This window comes from Pristiophorus japonicus, chromosome 27, assembly GCF_044704955.1.
Source record: "Pristiophorus japonicus isolate sPriJap1 chromosome 27, sPriJap1.hap1, whole genome shotgun sequence".
Classification (NCBI taxonomy): Eukaryota; Metazoa; Chordata; class Chondrichthyes; family Pristiophoridae; genus Pristiophorus; species Pristiophorus japonicus.
In genome coordinates this window covers 12,567,948-12,590,668 of record NC_092003.1, presented here as the reverse complement: position 1 = coordinate 12,590,668, position 22,721 = coordinate 12,567,948, and the positions used below count along the sequence as shown (strand labels likewise).

Genomic DNA, 22,721 nt, shown 5'->3' with positions numbered 1-22,721 from the left:
GGATTCCCGCTGAGATTAGACACGGGGACCCTTCTATCTTGTCATTCCACCAGTTCCAGATCTGAGCAGGGCTGTAGTTTTAGTAAAAAGGAAGCACGTGGTGTGTTCTGATGTGATATTGTTGTTACTCAGTAGGATCATCATCATCATCATCATAGGCAGTCCCTCGGAATCGAGGAAGACTTGCTCCCACTCTTAACATGAGTCCTTAGGTGGCTGAACAGTCCAATATGAGAGCCACAGTCCCTGTCACACGTGGGACAGATAGTCATTGAGGGAAGGAGTGGGTGGGACTGGTTTGCTGCACGCTCTTTCCGCTGCCTGCGCATGATTTCTGTATGCTCTCGGCAACGACACTCGAGGTGCTAAGTGACTTCCGGATGCACTTCCTCCACTTCGGGCGATCTTTGGCTAGAGACCCCCAGGTGTCAGTGGGGATGTTACACTTTATCAGAGATGCTTTGAGGGTGCCCTTGTAACGTTTCCTCTGCTCACCTTTGGCTCGTTTGCCGTGAAGGAGTTCTGAGTAGAGCGCTTGCTTTGGGAGTCTCGTATCTGCCCAGCGGAGCTGATCAAGTGTGGACAGTGCTTCAATGCTGGGGATGTTGGCCTGTCGAGGACGCTAACGTTGGTGCGTCTGTCCTCCCAGGGGATTTGTAGGATCTTGCGGAAACATCGTAGGAAAGTTCGAACCACACTTTCTATTTTAAGGGTGCATACGGAAGTTATTTTTAATAAGTTGTCAGGGTAATAGGGTGACTTACAACAATGGCAAAGTTTCAGTGATGGGAATTGCATCCTATGTAAAGTTCACTGAGAAAGCAAAGATTTATATTGACGTACTGAGCTCTGTTAAAAAGCAGATTTTGAATAAAGTGTGCAGAAGGAATTGAACACCATGTATCACAGACATCACAGTAAAGGAATGACACAAGTGAGCAGATAGTTTGTTGCTATGGGCCATCCGGCCCTGTTTGAGTTCCTGAAATGGAAGGTATAATCTTCCCCAATGCCAACATTTCAAACTTTGATGAGCACAAAATTCACAAAAACCGTGCGGTAAAAATGACTCCGTTGAACAGTAGCCTGGTGCCTCCCTTGCCACTACATTGGACATGCTGCTGCTCTCCCTTCCAGCTAACCGCTGAAACAGGGAAACTCTCATATTCAGTGTTAGCTTTCCCTTTTACAGGCTACAGCCAAAACCCAGCTTCTCTAGTCTCTGCACATAACCCAAGTCCCACATCCCTGGTAACATTCCAGTAAATCTCCTCTGCACTCCATTCAAGGACCTGGGTGTCCTTGTACACCAGTCAGTGAAAGCAAACATGTAGGTGTAGCAAGCAGTTAGGAAGGCAAATGATATGTTGGTCTTCATTGCAAGAGGATTTGAGTACAGGAGCAAGGATGTCTTACAACAGTTATACAGGGTCTTGGTGAGACCGCACCTGGAGCAGTGTTTGCAGTTTTGGTCTCCTGACCTAAGGAAGGATCTACTTGCCATCGAGGGAGTGCAGCGAAGGTTCACGAGACTGATTCCTCCGATGGCGGGACTGTCATATGACGAGAGATTGGGTCGACGAGTATTCACTGAAGTTTTGAATAATGAGAGGGGATCTCATGAAACGTGTAAAATTCTGCCTGGGTTGGAGAGACTGGATGCGGGGAGGATGTTTCCCCTGGGTGGGAAGTCTAGAACAAAGGGTCACAGTCTCAGGATACGGGGTAGGAAATTTAGGATCGAGATGAAGAGAAATTTCTTCATTCAGAGGGTGGGGAACCTGTGGAATTCTCTACCACAGAAGGCTGTGGAGGCCAAGTCACTGAATATATTTAAGGGGAAGATAGATACATTTTTAGAAACAAAAGGCATCAAGGAGTATGGGGAAAAGCGGGAATATGGTGTTCAGATAGAGGATCAGCCATGATCATATTGAATGGCGGTGCAGGCTCGAAGGGCCGAATGGCCTACTCCTGCTCCTATTTTCGATGTTTCTATATAAGGCCTTGACATCCTTCCTGGAGGGTGGTCCCTATAACTTGATCGAATACTCCAGCTTCGGTCTAACCACTGTTTGATAAGGTGGAAGTAGTGGCAGATGGAATTCAATGTCAACATTTAAGTAATAGGGGAGCGGGAGGAGCAGTGTGGTGGTGTACCACTGCAGGGAGCAGCAGGTGCTGGAGCAGGAGGGCGACGGCAGTGAAGTGGGACATCACCACGGTCCAGGTCGGTGATTGGAGCGTTGGCAGGCACAGCAGGAGCGGCGAGGTCAGGGCGAAGGGGCGGCGAGAGATTGTAGTGAGACGTGATCGGGGCCCAGGAGAGGCATGAGTTCGGGGCCCAGAACAGGTGAGGGCCCAGGGCAGCACGGGCCCAGCCCACACTGTGTGATATGTGTGGGCACTAGGTCCGTGCAGCAGAGCAGGTCTCCATTGTCTTGGGTAATCCTTGTCACTGGATCAAGACCTCGCTCTGTCAAGCCCGTGTGGTGGCTGGTGTGCAACAGTCACCACATGTTAAAAAAATCCACCCACAGGCATCTTCCACCCTTCAGGATGTAGATTGGGACCTGGAATATTAGGTCCTTCATTGAAACATCTGTGAACTCATCCCTTTTCGGCGTGGAAGCAAGTCATCCTCGTTTCCGAGGGACTGCCTATGATGATGATGATGAGGTTAGATAGGTAGAAAAGAGAATAAAGGGATATGAGACCAGGCAGTGGTATTAGAACACATCCTGGGTTCCAAGGGCACGCTCCGTTCCATGGAGCTCTGGTACATCACCCTTCAGTTGTTAGTCTCGATGTTGACACTGCACACAATGTAACCTGGGGCTATCACCACTGGTTCTCATACAATATCCAGAGATATGAACTTTGCAGTAGAGATCATTGGATAGCCAACAGAACCAAGAGCCCAGGCTGCTTTGAACTTGTCCCCAGCGCAGCAGCAGCAAGGTCAGTTGTAGCAGCCCTCATACTGTCCTAGCTGAGGTCAGCTAACTCAGCACAGATCACGGATCACACCATGGGCTTTCCCCCCACGTATGGCTCAGTTTCACACACAGGGCAGTGCATTGATTCATTGATGCACCAGTTCAGGTTGCCAACTCCAGTTGAATATATTCCTGGTTTCATCACATGACCTCCAGCCCCCAAATGTCCCGCCCTCACACTCCTGTCATTGGTGGCTCAACACGACCCACCTCACGGCACACTGCCTTCCCACAGCCAATCGGAAAGTGAAACAGCAGTTCATTATATAATCATCGACCAGGCCAACATCCCCAGCATCGAAGCACTGACCACACTTGATCCGCTCCGCTGGGTGGGCCACATTGTCTGTATGTCAGACACAACACTCCCAAAGCAAGCGCTCTACTCGGAACTCCTTCACAGCAAACGCGTCAAAGGTGGGCAGAGGAAACGTTACAAGGGCATCCTCAAAGCCTCCCTGATTAAGTGCAACATCCCCACTGAGACCTGGGAGTCCCTGGCCAAAGACTGCCCTAAGTTCAAGGAAGTGCATCCGGGAGGGCGCTGAGCACCTCGAGTCTCGTCACCGACAGCATGCAGAGACCAAGCGCAGGCAGCGGAAATAGCGTGCGGCAAACCAGTCCCACCTACCCCTTCCCTCAACGACTATCTGTCCCACCTGTGACAGGGACTGTGGTTCTCGTAGTGGACTGTAGAGCCATCTAAGAACTCATGATAAGAGTGGAAGCAAGTCTTCCTCGATTCCGAGGGATTGCCGATGACATAATCAGATGATTTTAACTGTCAGTCAAACAGCCATTTTTCTCATCTCTGGTCCAGTTTTCTCATCACTAATAAACAGAAGGAAATGAAACAAGTACACAATGTTATTCACTGCCCCGATGATTTTTCTGTCGCCTTGCTTGCAGCAGTGTCTTGAAGATTAATCTTTAATTCCTGGAGACACCAGGACAATCCTGAAAGGTCGGCAACCTACCACAAGGGGGTTATTTATCTTTTTAAACAGCGTTTGTATCTGAGGGTAACTTTCTATTCTGTTTTACAGGCTACCCAGGAGCGCAGCGGGAAACCAGGCTGATGACAAAATTTGGCACATTAACGTTAAAAATGATACAGGCACCCTCAAGCTGACTGACCCAGCGTAAGTATATTCTGTAAGTCTCTTGCATCATTTTGTGAAAAAATCCATACTCCCTCCTGAAATAACACCGGGCGGCTTTCCCCACTGGCTCAGTGAGTAAAATACTCGGGTCAGTTTGGTACTGAGCCACACAGAACAGTCAGGTCTCAAGTTTGATTCCCAGTCTGTGCTGAGTTGGTTAATCTGAGGCTGGCCAGTGGTAAGGTCACCACAATGGGCCTCAGTGTCCCTAGTCTAAGGAGGGGATGAACTGTACTGAAAATCACAAGTGTGGAAGTTGAACCCACTCAGGATCAGTTGTGATGACACATGGAAACATAGAAACATAGAAAATAGGAGCAGTAGTTGGCCATTCGGCCCTTCGAGTCTGCACCACTATTCAATATGATCATGGCTGATCCTCTATCTCAACACCATATTCCCGCTTTTTCCCCATACCCCTTGACGCCTTTTCTTTCCAGAAATCTATCTATCTCCCTCTTTAATATAATCAGTGACTTGGTCTCCACAGCCTTCTGTGGTAGAGAATTCCACAGGTTCACCACCCTCTGAGTGAAAACATTTCTCCTCATCTCAGTCCTAAATTTTCGACCCCTTATCCTGAGACTGTGACCCCTTGTTCTAGACTTCCCAGCCCGGGAAAACATCCTCCCCGCATCCAGTCTATCCAACCCAGTCAGAATTTTATACGTTTCAATGAGATCCCCTCTCATTCTTCTAAACTCGAGTGAATACAGGCCTCGTTGACCCAATCTCTCCTCATACAACAGTCCTGCCATCCCAGGAATCAGTCTGGTGAACCTTCGCTGCACTCCCTTTATGGCAAGTATATCCTTCCTTCGGTAAGGAGACCAAAACTGCACACAATACTCCAGGTGCGGTCTCACCAAGGCCCTGTATAACTGCAGTAAGACATCCTTGCTCCTGTACTCAAATTTTCTTGCAATGAAGGCCATATTAATGACACGCATGTTAAAATCACCTCCAACACTTTTAACACTAGATATTACAAAATAAAACTGTTTGAGCTCACACATCACCCAGAGACTTTAGCCCCAATTTTCCTGAGGCGTCTATTTGGGGTGGGGGAGGTGGGACGGGGGTCAGATTTCGGGCAAGGTGGAACTTCCGTCACCCAACAAGTGTGGACCTGACTCCATCCTAATTGCTGGGATTGGGGGCATGTGACTATTGGGTTGGTGCCCACACCATTCCTGGCACCACTGGGCACCGACTCCATGAAATTCAGAGCGGGGGCTGCACACAGCAGTCGTGGGATGTCCTGAAGAAATTAAACGTTTGCTGCTTTTGCTAAATAGGTCAGTTTCTGTACCAGAATCCATCACGTTGAGATGAATTGCAGTGGGGAAACATAAGAACATGAGAAATAGGAGCAGGAGTAGGCCATATGGCCCCTGGAGCCTGCTCCGCCATTCAATACGATCATGGCTGATCCGATCATGGACTCAGGTCCACTTCCCTGACCACTCTCCATAACCCCTTATCGCTTAAGAAACTGTCTTAAGGCAGCGAATTCTACAGAATTACAACACACTGAGAGAAGAAATTTCTCCTCACCTCAGTTTTAAATGGGCGGCGGGAGGCGGGGCGGGAGGGTCTGTGGAAGGCGATCTGAAACATTACAAGACTGCACCACACATCTAATGTAGCCCAGGGGGTTGGCGTTGGGGGGAGGGGGAGGTCTCCTGCACCTGCTCAGACCTGGGTGTGGTCCATACAGACCTGTGGAGAGAGAGAACAAAGAACCTTGTCCTGCCTGCCTGCCGTTTTGAGTCCTGATTTTTCCAATGATAATTACAGTTCTCACACAGCGCTCAACGTTCTCACACACACAACTGGCTCTTTAAAAATGGCCGATATGAGACCAGGAGCTATACTGCACATGTGCGCCCGTAGGAATCATGTCAAAAATGTCCGTTATTTTCCCGCGCATGCGCAGAAGGGGCGGTATTGTTTTTTCGGCGCAGTGGGTAGGCTCCACCCCCCGAGGCGACTGGACAGGCCGCGTGGCACCAATTCTGAAAAATACAAGCGAGGAAACTTGGCACATTTATTTTAGGAGTAGTTCTGACCTAGAAAAATGGGAGTAACTCTGGCAATGCGCCATAAAATTACTCTGGGCAAATTTGAGCCCGATGATTGATGAATAACGCAGTGGGGACCCAAGTAATTAGGTCTTGCCTCAAATCCCTCTCTGACCTGCCACAAGAACAGCGTTATTACGCTGAGGAAAATGCATTGTACTGTTGAATTCTCATATTGCAGCAATCCAAAAAGGATGAATAAATGTTCTTTACTCCTTGTAGATCTTTTATGGTGACTGGGGAAGGAATGACACCACTGGAGACTGTTGAAAAAGGAGAAGAGAATGAAATTTCCTTCATAGAAAGCCCAAATGAGGGTGTGTCAGGGCTTATCAGCTACCAGTGTGGTGACAAGCAATTGGTTGTACTCTTCTACAAACCGTCCACCCACAGTGTCTCAGACCCTCCCATGTGCGCTTTGAATATTCAAGATGACAAAAACATCCTGGATGCCAGCCTGTACAAAGCCATGCTAAAGGTGATGGAAATCTCAGCCACGTTTACCAGGAAAGCAATCTCACAATCTGAGTATATGCTGAGCCTGGAAATTCATGGCTTGAAAGTCACTGTTACCCTCGAGAAAAATGCTTCTTTACGTGTAACCGTAAGCAATTAGAAAAAGAGTCACATTAAGCATCATCATTCATTTTTGAGTTGAATGCTTCTAACAGTCAGTGCACTGTCTCATTACTTCAAACCCTAAATAAATATTCATGGAGTGTTCATGTGTGAGTACGTCTGTTTTCTATAAAGTTTGTGTGGTCTCTCCTAATCTAGAGCTAAATGCGAAATGTCTATAACTACAACAAGTTCTCTATCCACAACAGTACATTACGCCGAATACCATGTGCTTTAATTTTGCCCAACAATCTCTTGTGTGGGACCTTGTTAAAAGCCTTTTGAAAGTCGAAATTCACCACATCCACTGGTTCTCCCTTGTCCACTCTACCAGTTACATCCTCAAAAAATTCTAGAAGATTTGTCAAGCATGATTTCCCTTTCATAAATCCATGCTGACTTGGTTCGATCCTGTCACTGCTTTCCAAAAGCGCTGCTATTTCATCTTTAATAATTGATTCCAACATTTTCCCCACCACTGATGTCAGGCTAACTGGTCTATATTTACTCGTTTTCTCTCTCCCTCTTTTAAAAGTGGTGTTACATTAGCTACCCTCCAGTCCATAGGAACTGATCCAGAGTCGATAGACTGTTAGAAAAAGATCACCAATGCAGCCACTATTTCTGGGGCCACTTCCTTAAGTACTCTGGGATGCAGACTATCAGGCCCCATGGATTTATTGGCCTTCAATCTCATCAATTTCCCTAACACAATTTCCTGACTAATGAGGATTTCCTTCAGTTCCTCCTTCTCACTAGAACCTCGGTCCCTTAGTATTTCCGGAAGGTTATTTGTGCCTTTCTTCGTGAAGACAGAACCAAAGTATTTGTTCAACTGGTCTGCCATTGAGATGTTGCGGTGCGTTGGTCTGTATCGTCCCTTGGAGAGCGATCCCGCATTTAGTCACAGGATGGGTGTCACGCTGGAAACGCTCCCTTGATTGGTCCCATGTTGGGCCCGCCTCTTTTGCCACCTTCACACGACTAAATCGGGAGGAGAAAGACGGCCCGGTCTGTGTTTAGTGGTTGGTGAACGAGCCCTCGGGGCAAGGACCCACACTCCCGGCCCGCTGCTGGTGGTGGGTGGGGTGGGGGTTGGGGGAGGGGGAGAGAGAGATGGGGTCAGGAGGGAGGGGAGAGTGGGAGGGGGGATGGTAGGGAGAGAGGGAGGGAGCAGGAGGGAGGGGGGTGTGAGAGATGGGGGGATGGGACAAGGGAGGGAGAGAGAGAGGGCGGGAGGGAGATGGAGGGATAGAGGGAGGGGAAGAAGGGGCGAGTGGGAGGGAGGGAGAGAGATGGAGACAGGGAGGAGGAGGGAGAGAGGGGGAGGGAGAAAGGGGGGAAGAGAGAGGGGGACATGGGGGGATGGGTGAGAGGGAAGGAGAGAGGAGTGAGGGGAAGAAGGGGTGTTCGGGGCAGGGGAGGGAGGCAGAGGGGGAGACAGGGAGTGAGGGTGAGAGAGGATCGGGGGAGAGAGGGAGGGGTGATGGGGGGACAGAGAGAAGGAGAGGGAGAGGGGGGAGGGAGAGGGAGAGGGAGAGTGAGAGGGAGAGAGAGAAGAATGAGAGAGAGAGTGAAGGGGTGTTGGGGGCGGAGTGAGGGACGGGGCCAATCCCGACGGTTGCCTCATTTTGGGCACTTGGAGAACCCAGCATCAAACCCTGACCTCCCAGCCCGTGACCCTGTGACCCCGTGACCCCTGAGCTTGGGGCCAAACATGGAACTGGGGATGAAGTTGGGGAGGTTGGTGTGTGAGAGTCGCTGTGTCTGGGCCCGGGCTCCCCTCCCTGTGCCTCACCATCTCCCGCTATGTTCCCTCTGCAGCCTGTGGGTACTGCTGCCACTTAAAGTGCAAGAGAAAGCTGCGAAAGAAACAACAGGAGGGAAATCGCAGTTACCGATGTAGGCTCACGACCCCCGCAAGGGAAGGTGAGGCTCGCGATCAGCACTGGACACCCGGGCAGTGGGCAGCTATCTCACACTCACTCTCACTCACACACACTCACTCACACACTCACATAACCACTCACACACATACACACTCACACTCACACACTCACACCAACACACGCACAATCAGACACACTCACACACTCATACACACTCACACACACCCTCACACTCACAATCACACACACTCACACACACCCACACTCACTCACACACACCCACATACACACACCCACACACACACTCATACACGCACACACACACTCACACAAACACACGCACAATCAGACACACTCACACACTCATACACACTCACACACACCCTCACACCCACACTCACTCACACACCCACATACACACACCCACACACACACTCATACACGCACACACACGCACACTCACACAAACACACACACAAACACGCTCACACATACACTCACACACTCATACACTCAGACACACACACACGCTCACACACTCATACACTCATACATGCACAAACACTCACACGCACACTCACACAAACACACACACAAACACACACTCAAACACACACACACACACACTCATATACTCATACACATGCACACACACTCACACAAACACACAGAAACACACACACAAGCACACACACACATTCACAATCACACATTCACAATCACACACTCACATATTCACATACACACTCACATACAGAGGGAGCTTTGCTCTGTATTCTAACCCCGTGCTGTCCCTGCCCTGGGAGTGTTTGATGGGACAGTGTGGAGGGAGCTTTACTCTGTATTCTAACCCCGTGCTGTACCTGCCCTGGGAGTGTTTGATGGGACAGTGTAGAGGGAGCTTTACTCTGTATCTAACCCCGTGCTGTACCTGCCCTGGGAGTGTTTGATGGGACAGTGTAGAGGGAGCTTTACTCTGTATCTAACCCTGTGCTGTACCTGCCCTGGGAGTGTTTGATGGGACAGTGTAGAGGGAGCTTTACTCTGTATCTAACCCCGTGCGGTGCTCCCTCAGTACTGCCCCTCCAACAGTGCGGTCCTCCGTCAGTACTACCCCTCCGGCAGTGCGGCGCTCCCTCAGTACTGCCCCTCTGACAGTGTGGCACTCCCTCAGTACTGCCCCTCCGACAGTGTGGTGCTCCCTCAGTACTGCCCCTCCGACAGTGCGGCGCTCCCTCAGTACTGCCCCTCTGACAGTGCAGCGTTCCCTCAGTACTGCCCCTCTGACAGTGCGGCGTTCCCTCAGTACTGCCCCTCTGACAGTGTGGCGCTCCCTCAGTACTGCCCCTCTGACAGTGCAGCGCTCCCTCAGCACTGCGCCTCCGACAGTGCAGTGCTCTCTCAGTACTGCCCCTCTGACAGTGCAGCGCTCCCTCAGCACTGCGCCTCCGACAGTGCAGTGCTCCCTCAGTACTGCCCCTCTGACAGTGTGGTGCTCCCTCAGTACTGCCCCTCCGACAGTGCGGCGCTCCCTCAGTACTGCCCCTCTGACAGTGCAGCGTTCCCTCAGTACTGCCCCTCTGACAGTGCGGCGTTCCCTCAGTACTGCCCCTCTGACAGTGTGGCGCTCCCTCAGTACTGCCCCTCTGACAGTGCAGCGCTCCCTCAGCACTGCGCCTCCGACAGTGCAGTGCTCTCTCAGTACTGCCCCTCTGACAGTGCAGCGCTCCCTCAGCACTGCGCCTCCGACAGTGCAGTGCTCCCTCAGTACTGCACCTCCAACAGTGCGTAGCTCCCTCAGTACTGCCCCTCCAAAAGTGCGGCGCTTCTTCAGTACTGTCACTCCGACAGTGCAGTGCTCCCTCAGTACTGCCCCTCCGACAATGCGGTGCTCCCTCAGTACTGCCCCTCTGACAGTGTGGCACTCACTCAGTACTTCCCCTCCGACAGTGCGGAGCTCCCTCAGTACTGCTGCTCCGACCACGTGGCACTCCCTCAGTACTGCCACTCCGACAGTGCGGCACTCACTCAGTACTGCGCCTCCGACAATGTGGCGCTCCCTCAGTACTGCCCCTCCGACAATGTGGCGCTCCCTCAGTACTGCCCCACCAACAGTGCAGTGCTCCCTCAGTACCGCACTGGGAGTTTCGGCCTAGATTAATCGTTCTCTGCACCAGCCACGAGCCCTTCTCCCTCTGGGGCAGATCTAACACTCCGGTCCGCCCCTCAGCAATGTTCTTGATGACATCAAAACATTTTCTGACCACAATGTGTTCCACACGCCTCTGTCGGGTGTTCGTTTCCCACTCTACTTTGATTGCTAGACCTCGTGAATTACAGGAAGGACTCCATGTGACACAAAGTTTCGGCATAAACCCAACTGTTAGTTTATTGCATAAAAAAACACTAATCATTTTGGTTCAAGATTTCTGAGAGAATTGACCGAAGACATAAATCACCCGTCCAGCCAGTTGCTGCTGTTTGTCGATCGTAGGCTCGTGGTCGTTGTTTCTTGACCGCTTGTTCCTCTCCGATGTTCCCTCCTTCTCGTCCTGCTTGGCGATCTAATGTTCTCCTTCTCATTCTGTTCTTGCTCTTGTTTGGATGGCCACAATTTGTGCACGGGGCAAAGTCAAAGTGCCAAAGATAACTCCTTAACTTTAGTGTCCCCTTATCCAAAAAATGCAGACCGTTTGGGATCCTTTGTTGTCATGGGTTTTCACAGATTTGTGGTCTCCATAGGGAACTGGTTTTCCCCTCCGGCCAATTAATCCAGGGACTCCTCTGCTTGATTGTATCAAAACATTTGTCTCGGTGTTTGATCAGGTCTCGCTCCTGATCGCAGAAGTTGCATTAATCAGTGATGAATCACTACCTGTCCCTGGCTGGCGTCCTTTGCTCCCGCCCAAGCAGTCACAAATGTTTCTTTTAAACCATTTTACTCCGTGGCCTCTTGCTGTGCCTCAATTGTGAAAATGTGTAAACCTTACACTCCCCCCTTTCATGTCTCTTGTTATAAACTCATAACCCACCGAGTGTTACCAACCGAGTGACTGCTACCCACCGAGAGAGTGTTGCCCACGGCGAGTGTGTTATCCACCGAGAGAGTGTTACCCACCGAGTGAGTGTTGCCCACTGAGAGAGTGTTACCCACAGAGTGAGTGCTACCCACTGAGAGTGTTACCCACCGAGAGAGTGTTACCCACCGAAAGAGTGTTACACACCGAGAGAGTTTTACCCACTGAGAGAGTGTTTCCCACCGAGTGTGTGTTGCCCACTAGGTGTTTTTTTCTTTTCCATGAGCCTTTTTGCGTGTATTGCAGTCATCGTCAAATCTCCATATTACATACTTTTTACAACAAAACAATGTTTGGCTTTAATCCATCTGACTTCAGTTTATAACTTTTACAAACACTTTGGCCTTGGTTCATTTTAATAACCCTTCAACATTCCCTTCTGTCGTTTTTGCTTTAATTTACAGGACAAGGTGAATAGATACTGTTGTGGGATTTTCTAGAGAACCCGACTTAGTTCATCCTGGGGACGTTAAAATGGCCAAGCAGAAGTTTGCCCGAGACAGTTTAAAATTCACCCAAGAAATCTGCTGAGCATGAGTCATGGAGATAGGGGAAGTGGGACAGTGGGCGGTTGAAAAGGCCACCAGCTGCATCTTTGTTTTGGAATAAGGCGGAACTAACTCCTTGTTTTTCTGCTGATGAGACGGAACCGAATGTTTAAGCAATAAGCTCAGGGTCCCATGTACCTTATTGTGGAATGTGTCTATTCTTCTATTGTAACCTCAATGACGCACGCACTTGTGGTTTGGAAGCTTAAATACGGGACACTTCAGGCCAGTCGGAGAGTTCTGATGGTGACAGTCTGTGAATCTTCACTCGGAGCTCCGACTTGGTCAGGTCTTAGTATTAGAATAAACTTGTGTGTTTTCCACTTATGCAGATGGGTGTTTGAGTCTCATTCCATAATACAGATTCCACCCCAACATTTTTGGTGTAGTCGGCCAGGATTTGATGACGACCGGTGAGATCGCGATGGAGGAGTCATGACAGGAGTGAGTAACTTTAAATACCACTCATAAATTCGAGTGACTCGGAAGTCGACGAGCGAACCCGGGCATCAATCCGAATCAAGCGAAATCTGCTGAGTGTGTAAGGCACAACTTTAAACTGGTTCCATAAACTAATGTAAGTTCGGGACACTACCGTTGCAATAAAAGATCGGAAGTGTTTCAAATTAAGAAATTGGATTAACAGGGAAATCTTGGGACGGGATTAAAGCGGCGTGAAGGAGCCAGAGCGGGAACGCCGCCAAGAAGTCGGATCACAGAATGGGGTTGGGGAAAGAACGAGACTGGGGTGAGGAGGCACCCTTACCGGATGCTATGCAGATGAACGGAAAGGTTTAATCGACAAGATGCTGAAAGACGGATGGGATCCGAATGAGGATCCCGCCGGTCAGAAGACCTGGTGGCAAAAACAAAAGAATAAATGTGTACAAAAAGCAATGGTAATTAAAGCACGACAATTTCTGAAATAAGTAGAATTGAACAAGACAAAAAGAAAATACAGAAACTAAATGAATTGAAGTGGGACATTGCGTCCTTCAGGAATTAAGGGGTTAACAATACAACCTGCAAACTAGCTGCAATGGCTGAGATGACACGTGAACATAAACCATAGACAGGCTTAAGCTAAAAATAATTTTCCCTTCGTAGTCGACAAAATCTTAAGCGGGAGCCGGACACCGGCAAATGAAAGCCATGTCAAAGGCGTGAGTACATTTGAATTACCATGCACAGTTCGGACAAAGGGCAGAAATCTCTCTGGTGTCAGCTGTCTGAGAGATCCGAATCTGCAGGTCTGGCCGAGACTTCAAGTCGTCAGCGAAAGATCCCAGGTGAAACAATTGCAATCGGTTATTTAGAAGTGTGTCTGGGTAATGTGGCGATTTATAATTGATATATGTTGCAAGTATCGGTCCCACTCAGGGCGAGTAATTAAGGGACATAGCGCTGACAACATATAGCCATGGGAAGTGAGAAACTCGAGTTGGGACCAGAGGTGTCTCAACACGGTACCGAGCAGATAAAAAAAATCCGGGGATTGCCAGTATATCTGGACATGGGTGCCACAGGGATTCCACAATAGCCCGGCAATATTTCACCGGACTGTGATTCGAGCCCGAGAAAAGGTGATCCTAACCCCATCCAGAAGCACAGTCCTCCAGTCTGTGGATGATCTGCTGATTGCCTCGGAGGATGAACGGGGACACACGGGCGCTCTCACAGAAATCTTAGAAACCCGACAAAGGGTGGGATTTAAAGCCAATCCCAAGAAAGCCCAGATCGGACAGACAGTGGTACAATATTTGGGAGCATATACAAATTGATTTTACGGGACCACTGCCAAGCTCTAGAGTAAAGAATTACTGTCGAGTAATAATTGATTTGTTTACACAGTGGGTGGAAGCTTTTGCTACCCGAAACTGCACCGCAACCACGGTAGCTCGTATCTTAGCCGAGGAGGCGATTCCCCGCTGGGGCAGTCCCACTCAAATACACTCCGATCAGGGAACCCACTTCACAGGACAGGTGATGAAATTACTATGCATTAAATTGGGCATCAAACAAAAATTTCACATCCCCTCCCACCCGCAGAGTTCGGGAATGGTAGAACGGATGAATCGGACAATAAAGATAGCCCTGTCAAAAGCCATCCAAGAAACTGGACAGGCTTGGGCTGAGCTGCTGCCTGCTATCCTGATGAGAAAACGAGCAACCCCGAACCGGATGACAGGACTAACTCCGTTTGAACTTATGACTGGTCGGACAATGCGACTGCGCAAAGGTATAATTCCAGGAGGGTCCGATGTGGGCCCACTACGGGATCAAATAGGAAGATATGTAATGGAGTTAAGTAAGCAACTTACGGATATGAGGCAGGAAGTAAGAGAATGACAGGCAGGCCAGGACGAATAAGAAGAGTTAGAGTCCCCAGTAAATCTTCCCCAGGAGGGGGAGAAAGTAATGGTTAAGGGGCTACCAGGACGAACCGGATTCACGCGCAGTGGTTGGGACCATACGCGATATTGATCAGTGGTGATTCGTGTGCATATGTGAATATGAATGAAGTAGGACTGGAAACATTGGTCCCAGTTGAAAAGCTACACTGACATGTAGTGTATAGCCCAAGGGCGTTCACCCTTTTACAGGATAGCTGGCAGATGATAATTCTGATACTGTTATGGATGATACAGACAACAGATCAACACCACGAGGAAGACCCAAGGGATCCCGAATTCAGACTATTAATTGTGGTGAATGGAATCCACATATCGGGCTCTTTCGGTCAAAAGGAGGTCTGCTGGACTTTGGTCTGTCACCGAATGGCACCATCCGAAGATGCAAGGGGGTCCAACTGAAAATGTTAGGAATATCTGTGATATCCCACAGAATGGCATGTATATCCTGTAACCGTTATAATATCCCATACATACCGCGGGACCCCCGAGTGGGGTGGTCCTGAGAACGGAGGGAATCCAATTGTATGAAAATGTACACCATGAGATATTAACTGTAATAATAAACCTGATGGACATAGGGCTACCAGAAAAATATGACCTTAAGGTACAGGCATTGTACACCCGAATGCTTAACGTAGTGTGGGAAGAATCCCGGGACGCCTCAGGGGCATCCAATAACGGAGCACTCTGAGAGCAGGTCAGACCCACAGACAGAAACAGGGTCTGATCAATGACATCTTCACTGAGCTCAACAAGGGAACCTCATTTATAAATGCCCTGACATACAAGCTATACAAGAACAATCAAAAAACCTTAAAGACACAGTAAGAAGTTGCTGTAGAGGCAGACAGATGCAGCCAAAGAGACTGCTCGAGAAGGCGATGGGACAGCAGGGAGTTAAGTCACAGGGATTACAGTCCTGGAGGGCCATGCTTCCACCATTAATCACCTGATTTACTGAGAACTCAATGCAGAAAAGGCAGAGGTTCAGTGAGACCTCTGCCACACTTACGGGGGATGGATCATTGGGCAGGTCATGGAGAACCTGGGCCAAATACACAGGGGCAAAGTCCCAGACTGGATTAACAACACCCACCTGTTTCGCCTAGCATAGCACCCAGGGTCACTGGACGTGTGCACCATGAAAGGAATGACAAGATTCTTTGCGCTGACAGGCGAATGCACAGATTCACATTCTGCTCTGGTGGGTATAATCCTAATGATTCCAGTAATGGTGAAAGGGGAATCTGGACCACATCCCCAGTTTGAGGTAGAAAACTTGGGGCTAATCCAGGGCGAGAACTACATGTGGTACTACCCAATGGATCAATATGCAATCAAATGGAGTGGAACGATGAGAGGGGTCTCATTATCAGGGTGCCGCAGGGTAGGAACCCTAACTATATGTCCACATCCAGTAGGCTGGGGAAGTGACGAGGGTGCGGATTTAATCAAATCATTGGGTGTGTCTTAGAAATAAGCCCATCAGAAACCGAACACACCCACTTAGCCTACCGTGGAAAGGGGAAATACTGTGTGGTAACCAACCAACCAACTTATGGCTATGGTATCTATCAATGTAATATCACTAACCCCAACTTCTGCTTCACCCTGAGGGTACCGGTAATAAATGGACAAGCACGAACGACTTCTATCCATGCTCGAGAAACCATTGCCCTAAATCTGACTGATGAAATTAAACAAGATTTGTTATGAAAGTGAACTGGCTGCACCAATACCCCACATGCCCGAGGACCTGAGAGACATAAAGGATCCTATGTTGGCAAGCATAAAACAATACCATGTGCTCAAACAGGAGCTGCTCGAACTGGGCAAGGACATTGCAAAAGATCTTCAACATATCCCTTGGTACGAGAAGGCATGGAACTGGGGTCTGAATGTTAATATCACTCCATGGATACGTATCATATCACATGTATTGGCGGCAGTACTACTAATCTTGGCTTTTGGATATGCTTTTATGTTCTGGTCATCATGCAGAAGACACAGGGCTAGGCACCGCACCCAGTGGATATTGAAGGTACTTGACGGAAGGAAGAAGCTGATGGACAGTGGGATTTAACCACTGGCATCACTCACCTATTCCTCCCTAACACATTGGCTGATCACTGAACCGGGGGCGGGACGAATGGATGTAACTTAGTAGTGGTCTCATAGGCTGGGATAGCCAAGAACCAAAGGGGGAATTGAAGAAGGATTTTACAATCCCTCTATAATTTGGCCTTCTGGATTCGCAAATATAGTCAAGCTCTGTCTGCCTCATAACAATAAGCAGGAACCATTCAAAAAGCAGTTTATCTGCAAGAGGATGTGGTGGCAACTTTCTTCATAGTGAAACTAACAGAATATGATTTGCGGTTAGGCTCGGTGTTGAATAACAGGAAACATGGTCTGTGCTTCAGAGCGAAAATAATCATATTTTTAAAATGTAAAAAGCCCCCAATATAATGGGACAAGTGATGCACACGGATTCTGGTTATTAGCTTTAAATTCTGTATGTTGGCAAGCAAGATGTTGAGTTGATAACAGCTAGCTGTGGGTGCTGTACCTTCTCCCTTGGCCCAAGTTTTAGGTAATAAACGGTGTACTTTTTACTCTCAACAGACTGTGTGTGTCAGTCAGATTATTCGATCTCAAATTCGCCCACAACACATATGCCATGTTAATATCTCACCAACAACATCTGTTGATGAACCGATCTGATGGCTCAAAATGGGTTTTGAAATCTATTTGTGTAAGGACTTTGCTTTTAACAACAATTTCTATGTTCCAATAATCAATGTAAAAACCTGATTTATTTGGATAATTGGTCACTGTAATTTGATGCTTTAGCTCGGCAACTTCCAGGAATAAAATATATTGTAGTCGCCTGTTGCATAGGTATCTGTGGACCTCTTATGTATTATGTTGCACTGCTCAGCTGACTTATCACTGTGCGATCACAGCGCCCCATGTCAGCTGCGGTAGGGCTGCCCTGAGCATAACAATGCTTACAGCTTAAGGAGAAAGGACCCTCAGCCTGAACACGGAGACCGACTCACCCCTGTTTATAGTGAATGCACCTGCTCTTTACCTTGTTTTTATGTAGCATTCTCTGTTTGGATATGTCAGGTGCAGGCAAGTGAGTGAATGGTCATAGTTCAGTTGGTCAGGTGACGGTGTTTAGAACGTCTCGGTGCTGGATTCCAGCCAATTGGGGACCAGAGGGAATTGTACAAGCCATTTCACCTTTTCAATAACATTTGAAGTGAAATATTAAGATAGAAACCCATTAAAATTATGTTAAAGAAGTGACATAGATACTGACTAAAATGGCTTTACATTTTTGGGAGGAGGTGCAGTTTAACTAAAGAGCAGACAGTCTGTATGTATATTGACAGGAAAAAAGCAAAATATTGCTAATGTTGGAATCTGAAGTAAAAATAGAGACTGCTGGAAATCTCAGCGGGTCAGGCAGCATCTGTGGAGAGAGAGAAAGTTAACGTTTTAGGCCAGAACGGTCTGAGGAACGATCACCGACCCAAAACGTAAACTCTGTCTCTCTCTCTCTCCACAGAGGCTGCCTGACCCGCTGAGATTTCAAGCAGTCTCTGTTTTTATTATGTATGTGTATTGACATTGAGTAGGGTCACTTTTTATTTATAAGGCTTAGATTTGTGAAAAAGCTAATTCTTTGTTTGCTAATTGATGTTTGTGGGATCTTGCTGTGTGATAATTGGCAGCGGCGTATCATACATTGCAACAGAGCCTAAGCCTTAGAAATTGGCGTTAAAGAGCATTGGGACTTCCTGAGGTCATGAAAGGCGCTATCAAAATGCAAGTTTGAGCACAGCGAGTGAACCTGAGGGGACGCATTGCAAGATGACAACAAATAAAAGCCCAAGAGCTGGCTGCAGAAAGTCTGTGGGAGCGGAGGAGAGCGAGCTCCAGGGGAGAAGGAAGGACAGGTCGGAAGAAAGAATGTTCATCATTTCTATCTGGAAATATTTGTGAATATTGCTGAATGTGTGAAAAATATCAAGGAAATTAAAATAATAGACGGTAAACTCTCTTTTGATATTGCAGCAAACAGGTGAGATGGACCAAAGTGTCCACAGGGTAAATCCGGCAAATAAATGTATGTTGGGACAATCCAGTGATATCTTTCATTCAATGTGTCATTATATTAACATCACTTAAAATGTCACTGAAGCAGTCAAAGAAAGATATTTTGACAGATCGCGTGCTGTCTGTAGGCACATATGTTTCGTGCGCCCAAACCCGGAACTTGCGAAGCCGATTCGGACGCGTGCAAACATCATACACACCCAGAGAGGCCGCGACTTACGGCCCAATGTTTCCTTCCACCAACATCAGTAAAACCGATGACCTGCTCATTACCTCATTCGTGTTGGTGGGAGCTTGCTGTGTGCTGATTGGCCGCCGCATTTCCCACATTACAAGAGTTGCTGCACTCCCAAAAGTAGTTAGTCGGTTATAAAGCGCGTTGGGGTCATGAATCAATGAAAGGCGCGACTAACTTTTTGTTTTTGGAAATGCTACGTTCCCTCCGCAAAACTGGTAACAAATTCAACGGATGTTCAAGCAACAGAAGTCCCTCGCCCTGTAAGTTGCCGGAATTCGAAGTGGAGACAAGTATGGCTCACTGCGGATATTAGTTTGCAGGCTCTCAGATTTTCTCTGCATTTCAACCTGCTGCGGAACTAATTCATCTCAGTGCTCATTCTAAGCTGAAAACCCATTGCCACAGCAATGTCTAATTAGATAGCGGATCGGTTCCATGCAACAATTCATGGTAAAATTCTTGGTACTAGTCGGAATTATTCTCTACCCTACCTTCATTTTTAGGATCCCGAGCCAACAAGAACATTTCTCAGCAGTGACACAGCTCCAAACATGACCTGCCAGAGAATGTCGGCTCCACCAAGACCAACTCAGTTCCATTTTCTATGACAGAGACTTGAACTGCGCCAGGATTTGGTTGGATGGAGCCATTTATTTTCTAACCCCATGTAACCCCAATTCTGGGACCTGCTGAAGCTTGGCGGTTGTTCGGTCCATTCTGATCCTATTATGAGCCGATTAGGCTCGGATCGAACTGCACCCACCCTTCAGGCCGAAAGGCCGGGATCCAACATCACGAACAGGATTCCAAAGAAGGGACCGAGTGTAACGGACGGAGCCAATGTTGCTGACGACACAAAGATGGTCGGAAAAGCAATGTGTGAGGAGGACACACACAATCTGCAAAACGACATAGACAGGCTAAGTGCGTGGGCAAACATTGGGCAGATGGAGAATAATGTTGGAAAGTGTGACGTCAAGTGCTTTGGCAGAAAAAATCAAAGTGCAAGTTATTATTTAAATGGAGCAAGATTGCAAGGTGCTGCAGTACAGAGGGACCTGGGAGTACTTGTGCATGTTAGTATGCAGGTAGAGCAAGTGATCAGGAAGGCCAATGGAATTGCAAAGGGGATGGAGTATAAAAGCAGGGAAGTCTTCCTACAGTTATACAGGGTATTAATGAGGCCACACCTGAAATACTGCGTGCAGTTTTGGTTTCCATCTTTACGAAAGAATATACTTGCTTTGAAGACAGTTCAGAGAAGGTTCACTCGGTTGATTCTGGAGATGAGCGGGTTGACTCATGAGGAAAGGTTGAGTAGGTTGGGCCTCTACTCATTGGATTTCAGACGAGTGAGAGGTGATCTTATCGAAATGTATAAGATTATGAGGGGGCTTGACAAGGCAGATGCAGAGAGGATGTTTACACTGATGGGGGAGACTAGAACTAGGGGGCATAATCTTAGAATAAAGGGCCGCCCAATTAAAACTGAGATGAGGAGAAATGTATTTTCTCAGAGGGTTGTAAATCTGTGGAATTTGCCGCCTCAGAGAGCTGTGGAAGCTTGGACATTGAATAAATTTAAGGCTGCGATAGACCGTTTTTTAACCGATAAGGGAATAAGGGGTTATGGGGAGCGGGCAGGAAAGTAGACCTGAGTCCATGGTCAGATCAGCCATTATCGTATTAAATGGCGGAGTAGGCTCGAGGGGCCGTATGGCTTTCTCCTGCTCCTATTTCTTCTTATGTTCTTATGTTAAATACCCGCAACCTTCCCGCACCCTCGCATTATCCCACATTAGAATCGTCCTGCAATGGGACAAAGAGGCTTTACCAGCAATCACAGGTAAATCGCGTGGGAAGCAAAAATGCCTTATGTCAAGACCCGACAGGAAATAAGTGCTACAAGCTTCCTTCTTATTCTTTCTAATGACCTGGATCAATATTAAAGAAAATATAATGACTTCTACAAAAGAGAAGATTAATGTGTGGACCTTAGTTAAACTTTTCAAACTCACTCCTGTCTGTGTTAGTTCTTCAATGTCTTTAACCAACCCATTGCCTGAGTACTCAATTTGTGGATACACCGACTCCTTGCCCAGCCCTACTATCGGTGCACACACTGTGTAGGCACCTACGCTGCACCACCCATATTACCAGTATACACATTGTATGGAGACCCCGCCTTGTCCCCATCCCCATTGAAATAGTTCGCACTGTGTGTGTTACCCCCTCATTCAAATCTTGGACAATTTTTTATAACCGTTACCTACACATGTGTTAAAATATTGCAAAAAGTGGCCACACAGAAAGAATTCTCTGGCCAACGCCTAAATTTGTGATCTTGGTGCAGCTCTGTAAATACTGAGGCTCTGAAACGACATATTAGCAAGGTGGCCAGATTTACAGAGCACATCTCTACTCAAGCAGAAACCACTCTTAATTATTTCCAGGCACTTCAAGTTACCTATAAAAACTTTCAAATGAAGCCCGTTACCTGCCTGGGTACATCATTTAATTACTTTGTGAGATATTACTGGGGAGACCTCCCTGTCTGTATTGAAAGAAGTCTTAATGCATATAAAACACATCTCTTAGATCTGGTCATGTGTAATGAGACAAGATTAATAAACAATCTCCTAGTAAAGGATCCACTTGGAATGAGTGATCATAGCATGGTTGAATTTCAAATTCAGATGGAGGGTGAGAAAATTGTATCTATAACCAGCATACCAAGCTTAAATAAAGGAAACTATGAATGTATGAAGGCAGAGTTGGGGAAGGGGACTGGGAAAAAGAGTAAAGTTTAGGACGATTGATGAACAGTCGTATACCATTAAGGAGATATTTCACAACTCTCAAGAAAATTTATTCCAGTGAGGAGGAAAGAGTGTAAGAAAAGATGGACATCCGTGGCTAACTAAAGAAATAAAGGAGGGTATCCAATTAAAAACAAAGGTAGACAAAGTGGCCAAAACTAGTGGGAGGACAGAAGATTGGTAATTGTTTAAAAGCCAGGAAAGAATGACTAACATAATGATTAAGAAAAGGAAGATAGTCTACGAAAGTAAACTAGCACGAAATATAAAAAAAGATAGCGAAAGTTTTTATAGGTATATAACAAGGAAAGTGTGGCTAAAGTAAATGTTGGTCCCTTAGAGGATGAGACCGGGGAATTAGTAATGGGGATCATGGAGATGGCAGAAACACTGAACAAATATTTTATGTCACTCTTTATGGTAGAGGCCACTAACAATATTCTAACAGTTGATTGTCAAGGGGCTATGGGGAGGGGGGTAGGAACTTAACACAATCATAATCACTAAGAAGGTGGTACTCAGTAAGATAATGGGATTAAAGGCAGATAAATCCTATGGACCTGATGGCTTGCATCCTAGTGTCTTAGGCGAAGTGTCAGCAGGGATTGTGGATGCATTGGTAGTAATTTACCAAAATTCCCTCGAATCTGGGGATATCCCAGCAGATTGGAAAACTGCAAATGTAAGGCAGGGTGGATAAAGTGGAACCAGTGGATATGGTGTATTTGTATCTTCAGAAGGAAT

The 22,721-nt window shown here is 47.5% G+C and overlaps 1 protein-coding gene across 1 annotated transcript in view; it reads left to right on the top strand.

Moving 5' to 3' along the window:
• Positions 1-22,721, top strand: part of LOC139239350 (uncharacterized) — a 37,301-nt gene that overhangs the window by 7,632 nt on the left and 6,948 nt on the right. The window contains exons 3-5 of the mRNA XM_070868028.1: positions 4,046-4,141; positions 6,469-6,850; positions 14,428-14,617. Coding sequence (XP_070724129.1) covers positions 4,046-4,141; positions 6,469-6,850; positions 14,428-14,617 — 668 coding nt within the window. The remainder of the gene's footprint in view (positions 1-4,045; positions 4,142-6,468; positions 6,851-14,427; positions 14,618-22,721) is intronic.